The sequence below is a fragment of the Typopeltis vanoorti genome, chromosome 10 (genome assembly GCF_054136105.1).
Source record: "Typopeltis vanoorti isolate ZY-2024b chromosome 10, IOZ_Tvanoo_1.0, whole genome shotgun sequence".
Classification (NCBI taxonomy): domain Eukaryota; kingdom Metazoa; phylum Arthropoda; class Arachnida; order Uropygi; family Thelyphonidae; genus Typopeltis; species Typopeltis vanoorti.
The window spans coordinates 128807113-128832537 of record NC_143558.1 but is presented as its reverse complement, the minus strand read 5'-3'; the positions used below and the strand labels follow the sequence as shown (position 1 = coordinate 128832537).

The 25425-nt window shown below is 36.7% G+C and overlaps 2 protein-coding genes across 6 annotated transcripts in view; one reads left to right on the top strand and one right to left on the bottom strand.

Annotated features, from left to right (window-relative positions):
* Window positions 1-25425, top strand: part of LOC150102783 (tubby-related protein 3-like) — a 514140-nt gene that overhangs the window by 32556 nt on the left and 456159 nt on the right. The window contains exon 2 of one of the 2 annotated variants that reach the window (XM_090398899.1): window positions 24691-24840. The exons of the other annotated variant lie outside the window; for it this stretch is intronic. The gene's annotated coding sequence lies outside the window, so the exon portion shown is untranslated. The remainder of the gene's footprint in view (window positions 1-24690; window positions 24841-25425) is intronic. 2 annotated transcript variants of the gene reach the window in all.
* Window positions 1-25425, bottom strand: part of LOC150102784 (protein king tubby 1-like) — a 393182-nt gene that overhangs the window by 2755 nt on the left and 365002 nt on the right. For 3 of the 4 annotated variants that reach the window (XM_090398894.1, XM_090398895.1, XM_090398897.1), the window contains 3 exons: window positions 22679-22777; window positions 6589-6676; window positions 4349-4432 (listed from right to left, as the gene is read on the bottom strand). In XM_090398894.1, coding sequence (XP_090255020.1) covers window positions 4349-4432; window positions 6589-6676; window positions 22679-22777 — 271 coding nt within the window. The remainder of the gene's footprint in view (window positions 1-4348; window positions 4433-6588; window positions 6677-22678; window positions 22778-25425) is intronic. The other variant, XM_090398898.1, reaches the window with a different exon arrangement.

Below are 25425 nucleotides of genomic sequence, written 5' to 3'. Positions count from 1 at the left end.
TCAAACCTTGGAGATTCAGTGGCAAACTCTGAAGAAGACATTGATTGATTCTGCCAGAGAGGCATGTGGTGAGGTTGTCTGCAAGGATAAAAAAATCAGAACTCCCTGGTGGACACAGGAAGTTAAAGAGGCAGTGAAGGAAAAGAAAAAAGCATATCAAAAGTTCCTGTCAAATAAGTCAGCTTGTGCTCTTAGAGAATATAGAGACAAATGCAAAACACTGTGTAAAACTAGCTAAACAAAAGTCATGGGAGGACTTTGGCAAGAATATAGAAAATAAATATCAAGAAGGTGGCAAAATATTTTGGAGGTTGTTGAAGAAGCTTAGGAATGGAGGAAACAGTGCTGTAAAAGGAGTTAGAGATGATAAAGGTGACATGAAAACAGGAGAAAAAGATATCCTTGAAGTATGGAGTAATTACTTTGAAAAACTGCTAAATGAAACAAGCAGTGATGACAATGCAGTGGTAAAAAACACTGACCAGGCATGCAGTCAGGAATACATATCCATGCTTGAAATGTGGAAAGGCAGCAGGAGTAGATGATATTCGACCAGAAATGCTGAAGTATGGTGGTATAAAAGTCTTACAGTGGCTGCACTGCATAGTTCAGAAAGCCTGGACAGAGGGACGAATTCCCGATGATTGGAGTAGAGCTCTCATAGTACCCATGTATAAAAAGGGAAATAAAACTGAATGTGAGAATTACAGAGGTATTTCCCTACTGAGTGTTCCTGGCAAGATCTATGCAAGTATACTTGAGAAATGGAAGAAAAGCTGGATTCAGGCCAAATAGAGGCTGTCAGGATCAGATCTTCACTTTACGACAAATAGTCGAGAAATCATGGGAATATAACAAAGATCTGTATTTAAGTTTTGTCGATTTGGAAAAGGCATATGACAAGGTGCGAAGAGAGAGAGAAGCTATTCAATACGCTGCAGTTATATGGTGTCAATGGGGCATTATATCAAGCAATACTTAGTCTTTATTTGAGTTGTAAGTCAGCAGTTAGAATTGAAGGAAGTACAGGAAGATGGTTTAATGTTAAATCTGGTGTGAGACAAGGATGTACATTATCCCCTCTGTTATTCATTATGAAAGAAAGTGGTATTAAACCTGATATCAAAAGTGGAGATGTTAATGTCAGCTCTTTGCTTTATGCGGATGATGTTGTACTTCTAAATAAGTCTGCAAGTTTCTCTGACTAAATTGAATAACTCTTTTAATAGATATGGTACGAAAATAGGCAGAATCATTGAAAATGGAGAACCTGTGGAACAAGTAAAACATTTCAGCTACTTAGGCACGATTTTTAGTGAGGATGGTAAATTAAATATAGAAATAGACAACAGAATTAGCAAAGCTGGTATGGTGGGAAGTCAATTGAATAAATTCATATGGAATAAGAGAGAAATTAGATGTATACAAGACAGTGTTCAAACCAGTTTTAACTTATGGATCAGAAGTAAAACACTTAACCAGAGACCGCAGATATGAGAGTCCTGAGAAAGATTATAGCGTGAACCGATGGCATCAATGCCAGTATCATATTAAAAACAAGGATATTAGGAAAGAACTTGACATTGTCAGCATCCAGGAATGCGTTAGCAGAGCTAATCTCAGATGGTATGGTTACTTAAACAGAATGGGCAAAGAAAGATTAGCAAAACAAGTGTTCTCTGCCAGGTTGGCAGCAAAACGACCCAGAGGAAGACCAAGATATAGGTGGATTGATACGGTACAAAGTTGCTTAGACAATAGAAATATAAGATCTGATAATGTTGGAGTCTTGACAAGTAACAGACTGATTTGGAGGAAAATTGCAGATAGGAAGTTAGTAATGATGTAATTTTTTCATGTAGTACTATCATATCCTGTACACCCCCTTGAGGGTACATGGCAGGAATTTGATGATAAATGAGTGCTACTCCAATCTTCTACATTATTAACAACATCTGACCTCTAGAAGGCACATGCTATCACACACACAGTTCCTTAAACTGATTCAATGTGTCTGTGCTCACAACATCTGACTAACTTGGTTAAAAAATAGAATATGAGAGATTTCTGGTCAAAGTTAATTTGTCTGCTACCATAACTAACGATATAGTGGAATTATTTAATGAAAACTTCATTGGTGTACATTATACTGGTGAAAGAATCGGAGATTAATGTCTAACCTGAGAAACATAAGACTGTGGGAATGGATGACGTATCAACACGTATTTTTAAAGAATGTGCAAAAGAGTTAGCCATGTCCTGGTTATTTAATGAGAGTCTTGCAGTTTTTAATTATAGACTGTCTGTATATCTGCAGTTGTGGTCAAAGCGTTGGAAAAATTGGTTGATGAATATAAGATTCTCTATGATAGTGAGCTTGTATTGGATAAAGGGGGGGGGGTCATATTCTGGAACTTTGCAAAAGTAGTTGATAGAATAATTGTCATACAAGCTACAGAGAATAGGAATGGATTTGAGATTGGCTTCCTGAATGATACCAGCAAGTTGTGTATGATGGAGCTGTTTCTTAGAAAAGTGGCCAGTGGTGTGCCTCAGGGTTCTGTTCTTGGGCCCCCTACTGTTTAACTTGTTTGTTAATGATATTTCATGTGGATTGACTGGGGATTTGCAAAGTTAAGTAGAATCAGGACTCTTGAGTGTTGGTTATGAAGAGGAGATGGGATTCTATCAGATTAATAAAGAAGAAATTATAAAAATAGTGGATGGGAAGAATGGGAGACCATCTCTAGAAGTTGTGCTAAGAAGGGTGTTAGCTAGTGGAATGCAGGGGCGACTGCTGGTCTTGAAATTCATGCTTGCTCTTGTTATCATTCATGGAGTGAGAGGTGTGATTGAAGTCTGATTAGTGGAATAATGAATTACCGACCATTTAAAACTATATATTTAGAAATTTATGAACATTTATTTTTCAATTTAGCTACTTGAATACAAATTCTACGCTATGGTTCTTCTTTATGAACTGGTCAATAACATCATCATAAAAAGTTGGTTGTAACTTAATTTTCCCAAGCAACATGCACACTTGTAAAGGCTGGCTAGAACTACTTTGACTGCATATGGCCTTATGTTTAAGACGACGTGAAGGGAGCAGATATGGCTATGCGCACGCATGAAATCACAGTGCTGCAGCGAGGAGTTGGAAGCTCCTACAACCGAGCAAGCTTTGGCCTTCGATACATAAGTTTTGCATTAAGACATCTTCTGTCTACAAAAATAAAAGCCTAAATGGAATGCTTATAAATGCAAGCATTTATTAACAAATAAATATTACTTCTTTCTCAAGCATGGAGAATTCGCCACTGCTTCAAAGCTCATTATGATAGACATGTTGAGTGGGTTTTCCACGATGAGGCTTTGGAATTTAGATTCTTTCAATCTGCGCATTCCAATGACAAATTACACCTTAGTGAATCTTCTCTGGGAACTTTCCTTGTCACCATCAAAATCTCATGACCAAATCTGTGCACCATAATCCACATAAAACCACTGAATTTCAGGTCCTTGTCTACCACCACTCTGAGATCTCTCATCTCCTTTAGTCTCCCCAACAAGCATATACTTTGCATCATTGAACTAACAGTTCAATACTGTTATCCATTCATACAATTTATAAAAGTCTTTCTGTATGGTCATAACATCTACTTTGCTCTCCCCAGTTAAACCCATCCTAATATCATTAATATACAAATTGAACAGCACTGCATCACTGGTGTCTTTCAACTTTCTGATAGGCAGTCTGTTATCCAATCCCATTTCGTTCAGTTTATTTAATATCTCACAATTAAGCCATCCTCTACACTTCAGTTTCTCATGATTCCACCTTGACAAGGATGGAATACCTAAATGATGTGTTCTGCATCAGTTTCCATTAATATCATTCTTTCTGCTACTTGCCATATATCTGAGAAACTGTCCAGGGATTTTATTGGCCTGATTTCTGCTTGTACTATAGTTTTGCAGTTCTTAGCGAGTCACCTTCCTGCCCTACTCCTTGTGCTGCCTTCACAGTATTCTCTTTTTACAAATTTCATGCTTAAATCCTTTAATCAGTATTTGGCCTTCGGAATATTTCATAATGAGTCATGCTGCATGGGAATGCAGCATGACTCATTATGAAAAACTCTTAATCTGAACACTGCACAATCTAGCTATAATTGGTCATGGTTGGAGAATTCAATAAGTCGTACTGTGAAGTATGTGACTACATGATCCTAGTTAAAATTTCTCTGAAGGTAAAGAGGAAAGATAGAACTGTATATAAGTGAATCAGGCAGACTGACACTTAGTTTTTTTTTATATATAATGGAAATTTTCGTATATCACTTACCATCATTATCATGCACTATTTGGAAGTTCTTGACTGAAGCTTGAGTTACCCTTCCATGGAAATTCAACACATAGGACTGACTTTCTGTAAATAAAAATAATGCAGTTTATTATTATTGGAAGAAAGTAAATGAAAACGTTATGACAAGCTACATGTGGTAATGTGTTTACTTGGCTTGGTAGAAAAATAACAGATATGCTTTTATTTATGAAGGTTGCAGCATAACTCGATAACAGTTATGATCAGAATCTGTCAATTAAATTCTCTATAAAAACAATGAATGTAAGGGTTGAGAGTGAAGGATGCAGGTGAGTAAGGAAGAGATGTGATATAGGAGACTTGATAATCCATGGTGTAGAAGATAGTCAAATACTCCTTTGGCATTGTAATGTTGGTAACAATATTTCAAGTTGTACGGAAGAAGACAGAGAGGGAAGATAGCGTGTTACCAATGTATAATAGCTAGAATGTGTCGAAAGAGGGATGCTCTGAGGACAAAAAGTAAAAAAGCAAATCTGGAGAGAATGTTCTCTGAACAAGTCAATACAGGTAAACTACAATTATCAGAGTGGATGGTAGCAGGGGTAGCCTCTTGTGGGAAACCTGAGATAATGCTGAATACAGTGGAGTCTGGAGGGGATAAGTATAGAAACAATGCAAGAATAACCAGAATAAAGGAGTTGGTGATGCTGATAGCATCAGCCTGTGCAAAGATTTGGGATCTCTGAGACATGGTTGACAGAAGATGATATACTAGCAGGATAGGAAGCACAAACATGGTGGTGAAGTACTGCTTATGATATCTTATCTCCTCTCACAGTGGAGGCAGACAGAATATTTAATGGGGGGGGGGTTGCTATAAGCTAGGAAGCATAGATGACGAAGAGCAGATGTTTAGGTAGTTGAGCTTGGCCTAACAAAAGAATGGCTTATGGGAAATTTTAACTGCATGTAGTAGAAGGAACACAAGGTTCAAGAGTTTTAAATTAGTTATAGCATCAGAAGATCTAATTATAACTGAGAAAAATGGCATCTCTATCCGCAGTTGAATAGACATGCAGGTGATAAGAGCTTGGGACAATTCCGTGGATGGGAACTGCAGGTAAAAAAAAGGTTATGGTATATATTCTTCATGCGTGACTAGGAAGGCAAAACTGGAATATGAATACTAAGGATTTCTTTTGCTATGTGGCCAGTAGGAGGAGAAATGATTGTAGAAGAATGACTCTGTTGGATAAAAGTGGGGATATAGTGAAGTTGTTCAATGAATACTTTATTTCATTCTGGAGTAGTAAGTTTAGAAGAGTATGTGTTTCAACTACTGCATACTCTGGATGTCAATAAAGCAATGGGATTAAACTAAAAGGTTTTGAAGGAATGTGCTCAAGAACTGACAGTTCCATTGACCTGGCTTATGTAATCAATCCAAAGTGACTGTCAACCAGCAACTTTTAGATATCCATTGAAGTAGAACTTCAGAATCAGTGATGAGTTTCTATAGCCTAAGTGGATATTGGAGTATACTGACTGCATTTTAATTCAGACTATTTAATTTTCCTGTATAATGGTCATGTAGTTAATCACACTGAATATTTTTTTTTCTTTCTATAAAGTGGCATTCAGAAAAAGAACTTCTGTTTTTCTGATGTGCTTCCAAAAGTTGGTAGCACATCAGAAAGTATTTTTTGAATTCTTAAATGGTGGTGAAAGACAGGGTACCTTGTCATTTAGTGTATAATTTTCTTCCCCTAGGGGGTGGTTGTTCAAACAGGCCATCTGTAAAAATCTGGAATGTCAGCAGCTGCAAAGAGACCAGGACGTGATTTTTTCTGAAACTCTCTTGCTAACCACAATTCTTCACAAAAAGAGCTATTTTTAGAATGTCTATTACATACTATTGTGCAATATGTTAATCCTTGATTGAAGTAGAGAAGTGCACATTCCCTGGAAGTATAGTAAAGGAGCATATTTTTTGCAAGGAATGAAGGAATTTTTACAATCTGAATGCTGTGTAAAAATGAACAGAAATGTGTCATTTTTCTCAGTATTATTTAATTACGGAAATAGCCATTTTGTCATAATTATTATAGATTCAATTCCAAGTCTCTTTCAAAAGAGCAACACACTGAGTATTTATTTTTTTTCTGTCTTGTATATGTATTGCAACATGCTTTAAATAATATAAATTATTTCCTACAAAATCACATTATTGAAACTTGATTATATTTTCACATACATACCTTCATTCCAGACAGGCGTTTTATTGTGAAGTTCCAGTATATTTTCCATATTTTTATTTCTCCACCTTTCAAGCAGTGTTTCATGTTCCTGTATAACAGAATAAAATATATACCTTTAATGTGTAAAATGCTATTTTTGTTAGAACACTCAGTAAGCTAATTTGCATATTATTACTGTGAGGCAACCATGTCGAAAGACTGTAGCACTGCCTATGTATCTATTTGCTTGTCACACCTTGTGCATATATATATATTTGAAATTAAAAAATTATTTTTACATAATCTGGAGACCAAATATGGAACTTTTCCAAGCCAATAAACAAACAGGGTAGTGGTCTCCCACTTAAGAACTACTGAAACTTTAATTTTCAAAAATTACACCATATACTATTTTATGACTCAGATGATTCCATCTCCTCAATGCTTATACTACTATGACCATCCTGAGATTTCTCATCACAAAGAGGGTATTTTCTCCTTGAATACATCATATCATTGGTAATAACTCTTAATTCTCGAATTAAAATGTCATATTAGATGATGATAGTGTGGAGAGCCCACCTATCATGAAGGAATGGGTAAAACTAATGAGCTTGACCCTCATCATGTTTAAAACAAGAGTTATAGATGATGCTAAATTCTTCTTCTTATTATTATTATTTTGATACCTCCAGGGAGTCCAAAGACTCATCGAGGGAGAGTGTGCCGACAGCATCGAACGATTGGTCCCCTTCCAACTACTAACCGTGCCCAAACTCACTTAACTGAGCCATTAATAGCAGAGGCTCTACCAATCAACCAACCTTTGCCTGCAAATATACCTGCCTTATACCTATTAATACTAATGATATCTGCATAATATGACAGTTAAATTATTCCATCTGTTTTGTTTTACACTGCCACATATAAACTTCTCATTGCATCATTTGGGAACGATTTGTGGCCAGTTAACTCAGCTTCAAGTGAAAATTTTGATTAATTTTTGCGACTTGGATGAGATTTAAACTCATATTTGTATATATCCCCTCCCAAAAAAGTACCTCTGCTTATGCTAAATGAAATTCAATATAACAGATTATTCTATTTGGCCTCATAGCTTTAGTTTCAAACCATCCAGTAAAGTGAATCCTTATAAGTTTATGATACTGTGGTAGAACAGTAACAGAAAATTTTCAAGAGTACACATCAAAAATGCTTAAGTTTTGCAGTGGCTAACCTACATAATTCAATCAGATGGATGCAGGTTGAATTCTATATGATTGGATTAAAGCTAAATATAGAGAAATTCTCGCAAGTGTTCCAGGTAAGATTTATGTAAGCATACTTGAAAAGAGGTTGGAGAAGAACAGGCTGAGTTTATGCCAAATACAGGAAAACGGTTTGATATTAAATCAGGAGTACGACACATTATCTCCACTCTTATTCATCATCTATATGGATTTCATTACAAAAGAAAGTGGCATTAAACCTGATGTTGCAAGACTTCAGGATTCTGTGTAAAAATCAGCAATAAAAAGACCAGAAACATTGCAGCTGAAGTTTTCTTTCTCATTGGAGAATAAATAAAATATTTCAGTTTTTAGCAAAGATTGGAAATAGAAAAAGTACAACTGGTATGCCTGCTGAACAGTGTTTAAATGTAAACAAAAACTAGCAGTGTTCACTTTTGAGGAGAGTTCTGAGAAAGATTAGGACAGTGAACATGAACAGATGGCATTAATAACAGAATCATTCAAGAATATGTGTAAGGTGGTATGTTCACTTAAACAGAATGGGAGAGCATAATGTGAGGGTACATATCATATACTGGCAGCAGAAATGAATTTTTATTTATTTTTTTAAAAACATTTAAAGGATGCACACTTAATAGGACCACCTGATGTTTTTATTTATAATAGTTGAAACGGAAAGATACTGGCTACCAAAAGATGCTTAAAGGGAAAACCAGTTTACCAGAACAGGCAAATGATTAGTACTGGATGAGAAGATACAGAAATGCAATTAGGAATACATATCAACCATATATGATAGGAAGAAATGCTCTACAGTGAAGATAAGAGTATCCATCTATTTTCACTTTGTATGACATGACTACTGTCATAAAGTGAAAATAGTTGGGAATATATATATATATATATAAGCAACTGAGTGATCTCCCATATTTTAACAGTATGGGGATACAGAGATAAACTTGGTTGGAGAGGAAATGATATTCTTGTCTTAACTTAAAGTTTGTGCATTATGGGATACTGGGGCAATTTTAAATCACACATTTAAGATAGTGCACCCAAAAGCTCATTATTATTGTTTAATGCTACTCACAATATTTCTTTGAGACTTAGCATGATGATAAATAGAGGAAAGAGCTGTCCTCTAATAGTACTTGGGGGGGGGGGGAGTAGAAAAATAGAAGACCAGTGTACATTTTGTAGGAGGTAAGATTGGATATCTGAGATTTGCCATGCCTGTACTCACCAATGTGAGCCCCTGAAATGTGCTACACGGAACATTAAAAGCATAGCACATAATCTAATTATACCAGCATAAAAGCTGGTATAATGATTTGAATCCATAAATCAATTAAAGTAAAATAACTCATTATACATATATTGCATTTGTAGAGTATACTTCCCAAAAGAAGGAAAAGAAAATGATGACTTTTATAGTAACAAGGAATATTTAATTTATCACATAAAACAGGCAATATAATTAAAGCTAGAGATCTTAATGCCAGAACAGGAATGAAAACAATATTCTACAAACATAAAAGTATGCAAGAGGACAAAAATCAATAATATACTTTATTGCAAATCTTTTCTTATATGTTCAAGTCAGGAGAAGACTAGCTACTGATCACTTAGTGCAGGCAAAATTATATTTTTGTAACCAATTTGAGGGAAATCTTAAACTAGAGAAACAAAATCTACAAGCTACTAAACAATTTACACATAAGAAACTTATCAAGACAGGATTAACTATTATTTAGTAATAATAAAAAAAAAAAGCAATACATCAACAGAAAGAAGATAGGTATTAAAGTTTTCTTTTATCCTGTTTATTTAATAATTTAAATGCTACAAAATATATAGTACATTAATTAAGGAATCTATATACAATCCGTAGGACAGATGCCCTCTGTATTCACCACTTTTTATATTAATACAGTGGAACACCTTAGATAACCAAGGTATAAAAACTTCCTGGAATAACAAAATAAATACACTATTATTTGTAGTTAAGGAAGGCAATATATATATATAATTAGAATAGTTTGGAATGAAAATATTCATAAATAAAACAATGGAATTTTGTGGACAAACTTCAGACTGACTATATGCCTGATAAAGAGAATACAGAAAGAAAGACACTTGAAAATATACAATACTTTGGCAGTGAAATGAGACGAAAAGCAAAATTGGATAAAGAGAATTGAACAGACCACTAATTAGTATTATGATGAATGCTCTGCTGATTTTAATTCTAAAACTGTAAAGGAAAAAAAGAGAGCAGTTAACACTTCTCTATCTAAACCTTTGTTCTTTAGAATAGTATAAATTAAAGATGCCAAGTGAAAAAACTTACAAGTCACCAAAAAGGTTAAAACAAGATTAATTTACAAACACGGAACCCTGGAATGGATCAGTTTTCAGACCATTGTTGAGCAGTGTAAAAATGATTCATTTCAAAATAAGTTGATAACTGTTCAACAGTAGACTCAAATACATAAAACCTAATTATTTTATAAGGCAGGTGAATATAATCGTTTTAGACGTCAACTTGGGGAAATTGTGAAGGAATATTTGTTAGCAGCAATAATAAGCTGTATTCCACAAGTGAAGAAGAGGACACAATTTGGAGTAAAGTGGATGACAAACAATATTAAACAGGAACTGCATGCAAAAAAAAAGAGGCTATGGAAGAAATATAAGGAGGCAGGTGAAGACACAGGCCAGGAGACTGACTAGTATGGTAAGATAGGCAAAACTGAAATATGAGCAGAGATCCAAAGAAAATCCTAGGGAATTTTTTAGCTTTGTGACCAGTAGGAGGAGGAATGACTGATGCAGAGGACATAGGGGAATTGTTCAATGAACACTATACATGAGGAGAGTGTGTTCCAAATACTGAGTATTCTAGGTGTCAGTGGAACTGGATGGTATTTCACCACAAGTTTTGAGAGAATGTGCTAAAGAACTGACAGCTCCTTTGACCTAGCTATGGGAAAGATGCCCAAGGAATGGAAGGAAGGTAAGATAGTGTCTAATTATTGGCCAGCAGTTGTTAAGATCTTGGAGAAATTAGTGAGGGACTGTACACAGAATTGGGTAGATGAGGATAATGTTATCTGAGACTCAACATGGATTTGTGAAGGGGCACTCTTGTTTTAGTAATATGCTAACCTTTTATAATAAAGTTACAAGAGCAGTAGATGAGGGAAAGGCATTTGACAGAGTACCACATGGGTTTGGATGTCAGAATTGACTGTCCAATAGGTATCAGAGAGTTGTGCATGGTGGGGAAGAGTGGGGTCCCACAGAGCTCAGTACTGGGACCTATATTGTTAACCTTTATATCAATGACATTATCAGTGGATTGCAGATGATGTGAAGCTGGGAAGGGTTATTAGTAATAGTGCAGATGTGGTAGTAATGCAAGAGGATTTGAATAGACAGATGGGCAAATGAATGGGGGAATATCGATTTAATGCAGCAAAATGTAAGGTCTTGAGGTTTAGGACGCTGCGTACTCTATTGGAGGAGCTACATTAGGAGAGACGAGATCTGGGGTTGATGATTGATAGAAACCTGAAATTTAGGGGACACGTGGTGAAGGACACTGCCCTGCAGAGATAAAATAGTTATCATTCTGTTGTATCAGACCACACTTAGACTACTGTTCTCAGGATTTGAAGGAGATAAATTAACTGTGGAAAGGGTACAATGTTAGTTATGAGGATTGACTGCAGAGTTTGGTGCATAGAAGGAGAGGTGATATGATTGAGACTTTTAAACTATTGAGAGATGGTTACAGGGTTGACACTGGGAAGTTCTTTCTCTTGGTTGAACAGCAGGAAGGAGTGATGACAAGAGGCCATCCCTGGAAGTTACGAGAGGAAACTGTGAGCAAGAGGGTGAGGAGTGGTTGAACCGTGGAATGCTTTGCCTGATGAAGTGAGAACGGTCAATGAGTTTAAGGAGTGGTATGATAGACTTTGTGTTTCCTAGGAGAGACCTCCCACGATGAGTCTTTTGACTCCATGGAGGCTTGGATATTAAAATCAGAAGTCCATAGTGGACTCAGGAAGTTAAAGAAGCACGTATATCAAAATTTTCTGGCAAGCAAGTTCCCTTGTGCTTTCAGGAAAAACAGAGAAAAATGTAAGAAAGCAAAATATTGTGGAAGCTATTGAAAGAATACTATAATAAGGAATTAGAGATGATAAAGATATTCTTGATATATGGAGTAATTATTTTTGAAAGATTGGTGAGTGACAGCATGGTGGCAGGAAACTCTCAACAAGAATAATATTAATTCAGAAATGCTAAAATAAAATATGGAGGTATAAAAGTTTTACAATGGCTACACTGTTTAATTCAGAAGGTCAAATTCCAGATGAATGGACCAGAGTACTCAGTACCCATCCATAAATAAAGCTGAATCAATATTCGTAGTAAGATTTATGTACGTATTCTTGAGAAGAACAAGCTGGGTTCAGGCCACACAGAATTTATCATATGCCTTTTCCAAATAAAATCTTCATAAGCAATTAGCTTCATGCAATTCGTTTTAAATTCAAAAATGATCACTTCACTTGCTATCGTTCCAGAACAAGATATTATTTATGCTATTTCTGAACTTGAGAATCATTTAACCAATTTTAGAATGGTTTACAAATACATACATAGGTCACCTAAGGAATAATAGAACCAGGGCTCCACTGATTTTTCCCTCAAACATTTGGTCTGTGTACCAAAGAGCAATAGGACAAATAATTTTAAGGAAGCCTGTTATTGAAAACTGCAATTGAGCTTTTGTAGCAGCACAAGTCACCCAAATTTATGGATTTTTATAAATGGACTATGAAAGAACATTGGCCATGCAGGCTAAAGAGAATCCTAAACAGTTTTTTAGATATGTAGCAAGTAAAAGGAAAAATGTACATGGCAGAATGATTTTAAAGAATGCCGATGGTAGGGAGGTAACTGAATCAGTTGATATAGTTGAGTTACTGAGTGAGCACTTTGCAAGAATTTATCATCCAGGTGGTGACATTGCAGAAACGAATAAACCAGTAGATTATACGAGAATTGTGGTGAATGAAGTGGAGGTGAGTAGTCTATTGCATAACCTCAATGTCAATACATCCGTGGGATTGGATGGTATACCAGCTCGTGTCGTACGAGAAGCAGCTAAAGAATTGTCAGTACCCTTCACCATTTTGTTTAATTTGAATCTCGGGTCTGGGTTAGTCCCGAGGGGGTGGAAAGAGGGGAAAATAGTTCCACTGCATAAAGGTGGTTCCAAGACTGCTGTTGTAAATTACTAACCGATTAGCATATCAGGAATCATTGTCAAGGTCTTAGAGAAATTAGTCAAGGAAAGAATACAGGATTGGATAGATGAAAATGGGATATTATATGGGGGGACAACATGGTTATATGAAGGGTAGATCATGCCTCAATAACTTGCTCACGTTTTATAATACAGTGACAACTGAACTAGATAGGGGTAATGGGTTTACAGTGATACTACTAGACCTTGCCAAGGCCTTTGACAGGATACCACACGGAACCCTAATCAGTAAACTGGAACAGATGGGGATAGATATAGGGTTGGTGAGATGGATAGGAGGGTGGTTGAAGGAGAGATACCAGAGGGTGGTTTATTCAGTAGTGGAGTCTAAAAGACTGCTTGTGACTAGTGGTGTACTGCAGTGCTCTGTTCTTGGACCACTGCTTTTCAATTTGTTCATCAATGATATAGGAAAGGATTTGAGAGGAAGTGTTCACTTGTTTGCTGATGATGCAAAATTGGGTAGAGCAATTGTGAGTGCACAGGATAGTTTGGAGGACTGGGCTAGGAAAAATGGATGTCAATTTAATGTGGCAAAGTGAGGTTATGCACTCTGGGGTGAAAAGAATAGCAGCAGTATATCGCATTGGTGGAACCGTACTCCAGGAGATTGATGAGGCCAGGGATTGGAGTGTTGGTGGATAGGGAATTGAAGTTTAGGGGGCACATTGCAAAAGTGACTAAATCAGCTCATCAAATCACTTGGCTTCTGAAAAATACTTTAACATGAAGAGACAAACAAGTTGTTGTTCCTCTGTATCGAGCCTTGATAAGACCCCATCTGGACTACTGTGCCCAGTTATGGGCACCAGGGTTTCTTCGTGATGGGGAGGAAGTGGAGAGGGTCCAGAGACGAGTGACCAAGATGATAGGTCTGTGGAATGAACCTTATGAGAATAGGTTGAAGATTTGTGGGTTGCAGAGATTGGATGATAGGCAAAGGAGGGGTGATATGATTGACACATTCAAATTACTGAAGGGTTTCTATAAGATTGATCCAGAAGATATTTTTGAAAGTATGACTGGTGGTGGGAGGACTAAGGGCCATGCATGGAAGCTGGGCAAGAGCATGGTTGACAAGGGTGTTAGAGTGGTGAATGAGTGGAATAAGCTTCCAGAGTCTGTTGTGGGTGCTACGACCGTGAATGAGTTCAAGGCAAGGTATGATAGATACTGTGTCAATGTCGAATAGTTGTTCTTGACATGATGTTAGGGCCTCTCTCGATGAGTCTGTCGACTCCTTGGAGTTGCCTGGAACAATAATAATTATGAAAGAGCAGTAGCAGGTTTTCAACATCAGCACTAATGTTAGTAACAATTAAGCTGCCCAAAGAATTTTGAAAAAAAGTTTAGAATGTTTACGTGGTATTGCATATAACTATGATATGAAATGATAAATTTAAAATAATTTTTGTTAATTAAAAAACTATATTTATTTTAATATTGTGCAATTATACCTTTTCATTTTTGGACCATTCTTTTTAAACATCGTTTTCTTAACTGATCCTACAAATGTTGATATATGGTATAATTCTTCGAAAAAATAAATTTTATTTTTTAGATCTATCGAAAAGTAGAACATTGGAGGCAAATTCATGTGGGTTAGATTAAGTCTGGATCATTTTTAGTTTTTTTTTTTATTCAATTATATGGAAATAACTAGTTATTTCCATGTGAGAATGTAGAAAATAGTGATTTGCAAGGTAGTACCAGATAGCTGTGAAAATACAGAACAAATGAATGAATTAAGGGATAATAAAAATGATGAATGAGATCGCATGGTTAAGCAGAGCGATACATAGGGCAAATCGGCAGCTTGAGCATTGGCAAAAATGTTTACCAAGAATACCAACTAATAAATGGCAAGAGTATGAAAATGAGTGTAAATAAAACGAAAGAGTAAGTGTTGTATGGAGATTCTTTAGTAAGAGGTGTGATAGATGAGAGTTTGACAAAATCATACCAACCTGGTGTGAATGTTAAGGATGTAAGCGAGTCAATTAGAATGCATGAAAGAACTGATAGTAGCAGCAGGAACGAATGATTAGAAATGAGACAAAATGGCTGTGAGAGAGGATTTGAAGGAATTACTTGAGGTAGCAAAAGAGAAGAGTTAGGATGGTGAGTCTGTTGCCGCGGTATGACAGTGAAGAGAAGGAGGGCCAAAATCGCTAATGACTTTATGCAGGAGGAGTGGTGTGGAGTGAGTTCGATGTGTGAAAGGATTTATATAAGATGGATGGTTTACATTTGAATGGATTTGGTGTATGGAGACTTGAAAAGGTGTTGTTGAATGAAGTGGATGTGCAGAATCAGGTAAACTAGAGTTATTGGGGGGGGGGGAGTAGATAAGAAGACAGTTGAATGTCTGTAATAGGCCCGAGCGAGTAGGAAGGACAACAAATCAGAATGGAATAGTTAGTATAAGGCATCAAAATAGGGATGGGAGAAATGGGCTTCTGAAATTCATGTATACTAATGCCAGAAGTAGCAGGAACAAGAAGGAAGACATTTTGGCATTAGTGAAACATGGCTGACAGAAGATGATATAGCTAATGTGAGGGATATGGTGTGTTCAGGAGTAACAGGGGGAAGGAGTGTTATTGATGAGCTGCAGCCAAGGAGAATAGAAGTGGAACTGCAGGATAGAGAAAAGAGCTTATTTGAGGCTATTTGGTGTGAGATTGAGACTAGCAGAACAAAATATACAGTTGGGTGCTGCTATAGACCAGGTGATGGAATAGATAGTATGCATAAGCAAATAGAAGAAATGAGTGGAAGGAGGGTAATTATTATGGGAGATTTCAACTATGATAACATTGATTGGAAGGAGGAGAGGACACATGTGAGGAAGGAACTGGATTTTATTCAATTATTAAGGGATAACTATCTGAGACAGCATGTAATGGAAATACTAGGGGTCAGAGAGTGCTTGACCTAGTAATTGCATCTGAGAATTTGGCTGTAACGAATATGACCACATTGCCACCAATTGGTGAGAGTGATCATAGGGTCTTGACATGGATGGTGACTAAAGGTGTGGAATTTACAATTAAGACAGGGTACATTTGGAATTATCGGACTGGATTGATAATACATGGGAAGCGGTTAAGAAGTGTTTGCAGGAGGCAATGGCTGATTGTATACCTAGAGTTTGAATAATAAATCAAGTAGGGGTTAAATGTATGAATAACACCATTAAGCTTGAGCTGCAAAAAAAGAAACAACCATGGAGGGAATTTAAGGAGAAAGGCGACAGGCAGGCACATGAATGGTGTAAAGTGCAGGCCAGAAGAGTATCGAGCGTGGTAATAAAAGCAAAGGGATTATGAAAGAACATTAGCCATGCAGGCTAAAGAGAATCCCAAACAGTTTTTTTGATATGTTGCAAGTTAAAGAAAAAATATATATGGCAGAATGATTTTAAAGAATGCCAATGGCAGGGAGGTAACTGAATCAGTTGATATAGTGGAATTACTGAGCGAACACTTTGCAAGAGTATATCATCCAGGTGGTGACATTGCAGGAATGAATGAACCAATAGCTTATACGGGAATTGTGGTGAATAGTCTAGTACAAAACTTCAATGTCAATACATCTGTGGGATTGGATGGTATACCAGCTCTTGTCGTATGAAGCGGCTAAAGAATTGTCAGTGTCCTTGACCATTTTGTTTAATTTGAGTCTCGGGTCTGGGTTAGTCCCGAGAGGGTGGAAAGAGGGGAAAATAGTTCCCCTGCATAAAGGAGGTTCCGAGACTGCTGTTGTAAATTACCGACCAATCATCAGCATATCAGGAATCATTGTCAAGGTCTTGGAGAAAATACAGGATTGGATAGATGAAAATGGGATACTGTATGGAGGACAGCATGGCTTTGTGAAGGGTAGATCATGCCTCAGTAACTTGCTCACATTTTATAACACAGTGACGGCTGAACTGGATAAGGGTAATGGGTTTACAGTGATTCTATTGGACCTTGCTAAGGCCCTTAACAGGATACCACATGGAATTCTAATTAGTAAACTGCAGCATATGGGGATGGATATAGGGTTGATGAGATGGAGAGATATCAGAGAGTGGTTTATTCAGGAATAGAGTCCAAAAGATGGCCTGTGACTAATGGTGTGCTGCATGGTTCTGTTCTTGGACTACTACTGTTCATTAACGATATAGGAAAGGATCTGAGAGGAAGTGTTCATTTGTTTGCTGATGATGAAAAGTTAGGTAGAGCAATAGTGAGTGCACAGGATGTCAAAATTTTGCAGGATAGTTTGGAGGACTGGGCTAAGGAAAATAGATGTCAATTAAATGTGGCAAAGTGTAAGGTTATGCATTTTGGGGTGAAAAGATTAGCATCAGGAGATTGACGAGGCAAGGGATTTGGGAGTGTTGGTGGATAGGGAGTTGTAGTTTAAGGGGCTCATCAAATCACTTTAACAAGCAGGCTATTGTTCCTCTGTATCAAGCCTTGATAAGACCCCATCTAGACTACTGTGGCCAGAGTTTCTTCTTGATGGGGAGGAGGTGGAGAGAATCCATAGACGAGTGACCAAGATGATAACAGGTTGAAGATTTGTGGGTTGCGGAAAAGGGGAGATATGATGAAAGGATTCTATAAGATTAATTCAGAAGATATTTTTGAGAATAGGACTAGTGGTGGAAGGACTAGGGGCCATACATGGAAGCTCGTCAAGTGTGTTAGAGCTAGGTTTTTTACTTGGAGAGTGGTGAATGAGTGAAATAAGCTGCCAGAGTGTGTTGTGGGTGTCATGACTATGAATAAGTTCAAGGCGAAGTATGATATATAGTTGTTCTTGACATGATGTTAGGGCCTCCTTCGATAAGTCTATCGACTCCTTGGAGTTGCCCATAATAATAATAAAAATCCAATAAAGCAATCGCATTACCATGCATTTTATTTTTAAGAATTTGAATTATAGTATGATAGGGAAATGTAATGTGTTTGTTATATTTTTTTGTTTATTTTAGTTGCAAGTATATTTGTTAAAAACTAATTATTAAGTAATAACAATTGCTAATTTAACATAAAAGAATTGTCGACAAATAAAATTGTGTCTCACATGAAACCCCCACCGAAAAAAGTGCTGCCTGGGGCGGACCGCCCGGCTACGCCACTGACTGGTGTAAATTACAAGGAAGTTAAGAAAATATCTAAGGATGATAGGGTTGCTTTTTATGATGACTCCATCATTAAAGGTGTAAAAGACAGGTGGTACAATGAAACGAATATCAGATGCTTTGCATAAAAGGAAGGAAAGGGTGTCGGAATTAGTGGTGAGCACAAATGACTTGAATAGTAAAACAAAGAACGTGGAAAAGGATTTGAAGAATAATAGTGACATTGAGAAAGTGGTTAGTTGGTTGTCCAGATATTACAGTAGTGAACTGAGAAGGAAAGCAATGATACTGAATGACAAAATGGCTAGAGAGCATTCAATTTGTGAATGATTCAAAGCTGATTGAATGAGTTTGGTGTTGGTCATTTGGAGTGATTGTTGTTTAATAAGAGTTTACAGGGTCCATATGAAATTAGTACTGCTAAGAGTAAGAGAGACACGTTGTGGAAGGATGGATACAAAAGGTGAGGAAGTGATTATAGCAGTGAAAAATGGTGGGGATCATAAGAATATAAATGAAAATCAGGAAGCAGGGATAGTCAGAACAAAGAGAAAAGTGCAGTATGATGGGATGGCCTCAAAGAGTGGAGAAATTGTATGTATGGAGTATCAGAAATAAAGATTCTGAGTTTGTAGCATTGATTGACTGACTGAGGATGGTATACTGTCAGTACTCGAAATGGTAGGATAGGAGGGGAGCATTGTTAATGGCAGCAGAGGAATTGTGTCCTTCAAGAGTTTAAGTGGAAAATAGTAGTACATGCGAAGTTGAGATCAACAGAGTAGTATATCTAATAGGATGCTGTCATAGGCCAGGGAATGTGGAGAGTATTGATTGCTAAATGTTTAGACAGATTAGCTGGTCAATTAAAAGGAATATGATCCTAATGGGAGATTTCAATTATAGAAATGTGGATTTATCAATGTTGGTTGTGAATGAGGTATCTACTCTGCCACCTGTTGTGGAAAGTGATCATGAAGATAGTAAAAAAAAAGTTGTCATCAAGAAGGTCTATATATGAAACCATAAGGTGGGTGATTATTAGAAGCTCCATAGCCAACTATCATTGATGAATTGTGTACAATAGAAAAGATGTTGATAGGACATGGGAAATGATAAGGAAGTGCATAACTTTAGTATGAATAAACAGGAAATCAAGCAGGCAGTGAACAGATGTATGAAGAATATAAAGTACAGGCCAGAAAAAGTAAAATATATAAGAGGACCAGTCAGGTCAAAACTCATCTAAGGGAATTTTTCAGCTATGGTAGCAGAGTAACCATAGCGAATTATTTTTAACAAGCACTTCATCAGTGTATATATCACAGTGGTTTGAATGATGCTGTGCAACATGTAGAAGGGAGGTGAGAATCAGAGGTATATCAAGTGTTGCTATGAGAGTGGATGGCATATCACCACATATTTTTAAAGAATGTGCAAACGAGTTAGCCATGTCCTGCAGTATGAGGTGCGGAAAGAAGGCAAAATAATACCTCTCTTCCAAAAACAGAAGTTTCCAATTATAGACCATTCTGTATATCTACAGTTGTGATCAAAATATTGGTTAGAAATAGAATACAGGATTGGGTTGATGAACATAAGATTCTCTGTGAAGGTCAGGTCTCGTTTTTAGCAATCTCCTTATGTTTTATGATAAGGTGATGAATGTGTTGGATAAGGGAGGATCATATATACAGTGATATTCTTAGAATTTACAAAAGCATTTGATACATTACCACATGATAAGTTGGTGTATAAGCTGCAGACAATCAGAATAGATAGTATATCAGTTAGGTGGATTGGCTTTTCTCAACAATAGCAGCAAGTTGTGTATGATGGAACCATGTCTCAGAAAAGGAAGGTGACCAGTGGCATACCTCAGGGTTCTGTTCTTGGGTCCTACTGTTTAACTTATTTATTGGGATCTTCAAATGTTTACCAATGATGCAAAGTTAGGTAGAATTATCAGGAGTAGTGCTGATGTTAATTCTCTACAAGAAGATCTGAATAGACTTTTAGCTCAGACAAATGAGTGGGGTTGCAATTTTACGTACACTTTTGGATTCAGAGATATAAGGCTACATACTGTATTGGTGCAGGACACATCGTATTGTATAGTTGCTATAAAAAGTACATTAACATGTAGGGATAAGGAGATGGTGGTCCCTCTATATAAGGCACTGGTCAGACCACATATGGACTATTGCACTCAGATTTAGTCACCTAGTTTTCATTATGATGCGGACACACTAGAGAGGGTCCAAAGTGATATCAGGCCTTTTGGTTATGAAAAGATTTTGAGAGAATGTGGATAGGAGAAAAAGAGACCTTCAAGTTAGTTAAGGGATTCTATCAGATTAATATAGAAAAATTATAAAAAAGAGTAGATAGGAGTGAGGAGCAGATTTTTTACATGGAGAGTGGAGTACAGGTAGTGTAAATAATTTCAAAGCTGGTTGAGTGGGCCTCCCACAATGAGTCTGCTGACTTCATGAAGGTTATGAAATATTATTATTATATCATGAGCCTGAACAGTTGGGATTACTCAGAATGCTATCACCACTAAATATAGAGTTCACTGGAACATGACAAGATTCCTTACAAGCACATCTTTACAAAACATTACTCTATTGTCCTAACTTAAATAGATTCAGTGATCTGTCTCCTTTAGATAGGGAATTTTTGCCAATGTGAGTTTTCTTCCATTATTATGCCTAGTCACAGTATTCCTAGAATATATATTCTAAGTAAGCTAATCTGGGAACTTTTTGAAGTAATTTCAGACATCCAATTAGCAGAGTGGTGGTCTCACCAAGTGATAAAAATAAAAGTGCCACTTAAATATCAATAGTTCACAGCCTGTTGGTTGAAATAAAGCTCTCATAGTGATGATCCATAAAATTCAATATGATAACAAGTGGGTTCCCACAGGGCTACTGGGACCTATATAGCGATGACAATGTCAGTGGATTGCAGGGGGAATATTCAGTTTTGCAGATGACATGAAGCTGGGAAGGGTTATTAGTAATAGTGCAGATGTGGTAGCCCCGCAGGAGTATTTGAATAAGCTAAATAGATGGGCAAATGAATGGGGGAGGTCAGTTTAATGCAGAAAAATGTAAGGTATTGAGGTTTCAGACAGTGCATACTCTATAGGAGGAGTTAAACTGGAAGAAGTAGGCGAGACGAGATCTGGGGTTGTTGATTGATAGAAACTTGAAATTCAAGGGACATTGTTTTACCTTCACAATGAGGATTGCTGCAATAATGAAAAGGACACTGACCTGCAGAGATAAAAGGGTTATCATTCCATTGTATAAGACTCTGATCAGACCACACTTAGACTATTGTTCTCAGATCTGGTCCCCAGGATTTGAAGGGGATAAATTAACTGTGGAAAAGGTACAATGTTGGTTATGACGATTGGCTGAGGGAACGTGGACTGCAGAGTTTAGTGGATAGAAGAAGGAGAGGTAGTTACAGGGTTGACACTGGGGAGTTCTTTCACTTGGTTGAACAGCAGGAAGGAGTGATGACAAGGAGCCATCCCTGGAAGTTACGAAAGGAAACTGTGAGAAAGAGGGTGAGGAGTCGTTTCTTTGCATGGAGGGTGGTTGAATCATGGAATGCATTGCCTGATAGAGTGGTGAGTGCGAGAACAGTCAGTGTGTTTAAGGAGTGGTTTGATAGACTTTGTGTTTTCTAGGAAGGACCTCCTGTGATGAGTCTTTTACTCCATGGAGGCCTGAATAATAATAACTGTGTTCTTCCAGGTAAGATTTATTCATCAAAAAGGACAAACAAGTGTTGGTTTTACTTTAATATGAACAGCTGAAAAATCATATGAATATAACAAGGGCTTATAATTATTTGTTATATCCACTTTTATTCATCAGCTGTTGGATTACATTATAAAGAAAAATGACATTAAACCTGATGTATTCTCCACTTTGATGGGACTTACATAATACAGTAGAACCTGCTTTTACTGAGAAGGCTCCAGTTTAAAGTCACCCTGAAGAGTCAAATTCGTAATGACTCTACTTGGTTTGCAAGTCTTCAGGTAGTAAATGATTTCTGTTGCTTTATGGAAACCTAATGCGAAAAGAGACCACATGTAGACTATAGAACAGGATTTACCGATTATCTAACCATCATCAACAAATCTGCTATTAGTTGATAACTTATTGTGGGTAGGTCATAAAAATATAAACTTTTTTTTTGTAAATATTGCACAAAGTTTGATATGGTATCCACTCAGAAAATGATTTATATTCATAGCTACAAACGCAATGAGATTTAATGTTCAGCAAATACTACATTAAAAAATGTCTATAGATCAACATGAACAAGCTTTGTATAAGTAGATATACATACTAAAACAGGCCTAATATCCACTCTCTTCTGATCTTCTGTCATAGCTGGTAAAATAACAGTCATTTTTCTGGGACCTTTAAATCCTAAAACATTTGTTTCCTAGAAAAAAATCATGAAGATAAATGATATATTTGTGAAGTTGAAGAAATCTACACGATAAAATATTTATAATAAATAGGAGATACTGAATATTTCTGATTGACTGCCTCATTAAACACCCAGTTCCATAACAGAATTTCACCATCTAGTCTCCTCCTGCCTTATTGACATTTAGTGTAATCAATATTCAGAGATTGGCAATGCAATCCAAAAGTGTAAGGATGGTGGTAGAATAGAGGTATCAAACTATAGGCCTGTTTGTATTTCTTCTGCAGTTGTTAAACTTTTTGGGAAGATGAAGGTAATACTATTTATGCAGACCTATATGGATTTGTTAAAGGGCACTCTTGTTTTAGTAATCTGGTTATCTTTTACAATAGTGTAACAAAAGCAGTGGATGAGGGTAAGGCATTTGACAGGGTGCTACATGACAAGCTCATTTGTAAGTTGCATCGTATGGTTTGAGTATCAGGTTAGGGAGTGAATTGGTGACTCGCTCCCTGATAGATGTAAGAGTCTAGGTAGGTTACAAGCAGAGTTCCACAGGATTCAATTACGGCACCACAGATGCTCAAATCTCTCTCCGTCAATGATATTGTCACAGGACTACAGGGACATTATCAGTTGTTTTTGGCATATGATGTGAAGCTTGGGAGGGTTATTAGTATTATGCTGATATTTTGGTTCTTCAAGAGGATTTGAATAAGCTAGGAGGTTGGGCAAATTTGTATGAGGATATAAGGTATTAAAATTTTTTATCTGAGAAAAGGATGCTTCATACTCACTTGGTGGAGTTAAATTGAAAGAAGCAAAATATCTTGGGGTATTGTAGATAGAGTTTTAAAGTTCCATGTTGAGGAGAACATCGACCACAAGAGATAAAAGTGTGTTGTTCCCATTATATAAAGCTTCGATCAGACATCTGGATTTGAAGGGATGAAGTATCCATCTCTTCCCCTTGAAGAGATTCGAGAGATAGATAACAAAAATTATGTCAGGCCTGTATAATGTTGATAGACTGAGGCCATGTGAACTGCAGAGTTAGGTGGATAGAAGGCAAAGGGGAGGGATATGATCAAGACTTCAAGTTGAAGGAGATTTTTCATATGGTGGAACAGGCCATCTCTGGAAGTTGTAAAAGGATAACAGGTAAGTTTTTTTTTTTTTTGCATGGAGAGTGGTATGATACTATCGTTCATCTCCCATGATGGTCAGGACAATAATAATAGTTTTTCATAATGTGTGATGTTTATTATCAACATTTCAGCTATGTATAACTTTCTGAAATACATCGGTGCACTGTGGAAAATACTCAACTTTTTACTTATCTCAATCATTCCCAAGTCATAAAATTGAATGAACACTTGCCAGGTTAATTTTCTAAATAAGTCAAACACTTTTAAACAGACTAAGCTTAAATATTACTGCCATTATTGACAGCATAAAGTTGAAACCTCGAAAAGAAAATTGAACTTATCAAGGTGTTGAGAAACCACAAAAGGTGCCTAAATAATTTCCTCTTTATACATCTTAAGAACTTCTAAAATGTCCAACATATTCATATGGAATAAAAAAAAAAAAACATAATTGAATTTCATATAGGAAGAGAATTAATAAATATGACACTCTGAAGAAGAAGATAAGACATTAAACCAGATAGAATGCCTCAAATGTTTTACACAGATACTAGGCCACTTGGTGCCAAGAGAACAACATCCATCAAAGTGTAGTTTGGAAAATGCATGATTACATGATACTCTTTAATGTTATATAGTGGATTTTTTCCAATATGAAGTTTAATTTTCTTCTGGTAGATTTTTTTAAAATTGATCTACATGATTATGCCAAAATTCCATTAATGCTGAAGAAAGTTATTCTAGTCACTGACTGAAAACAACTTATATATATCTTAGTTTTCAGAGTGGACAGCATGAAACTCTCCAAAAGGCTGCAAGTTCAGATGTCAATGATTGTCTTTTGGTAGGAGATGAAGTTCACTACTTCCTGGAGGCTTGAAAAGGTTTTCCATGTTTGGTTTCTAGCTAACTCTTCATCCATCCATGGTACTAATACTCATATATATAGGTACAATTTTTTTTTAGTGCAAAAGTATTCAGCAACAGTTCTGATTGAATTACCATTGTCTTTTTTTTTAATGACAGAAAATTATTATTATTCAGGCCTCCAAGGAGTCAAAAGACTCCTCGAGGCGAGGTCCCCCCCCTGAGAAACACAAAGTCTATCATACCACTCTTTAAACTCACTGACCGTTCTCGCTCCCACCACTCCTTACCCTCTTGCTCACAGTTTCCTTTCGTAACTTCCAGGGATGGCCTCTTGTCATCACTCCTTCCCGCTGTTCAACCAAGCGAAAGAACTCCCCAGTGTCAACCCTGTAACCACCTCTCCTTCTTCTATCCACCAAACTCTGCAGTCCACATTCTCTCAGCCGATCCTCATAACTATCCTTGTACAGTCCTGAAACCATCTTTGTATCCTTTCCACAGTTAATTTATCCCCTTCAAATCTGAGAACAATAGTCCAAGTGTGGTCTGATCAGAGACTTATACAACGGAATGATAACCCTCTTATCTCTGCAGGTCAGTGTCCTTCTCATAATAGCAGCAATCCTCTGTGTTACCTTCACC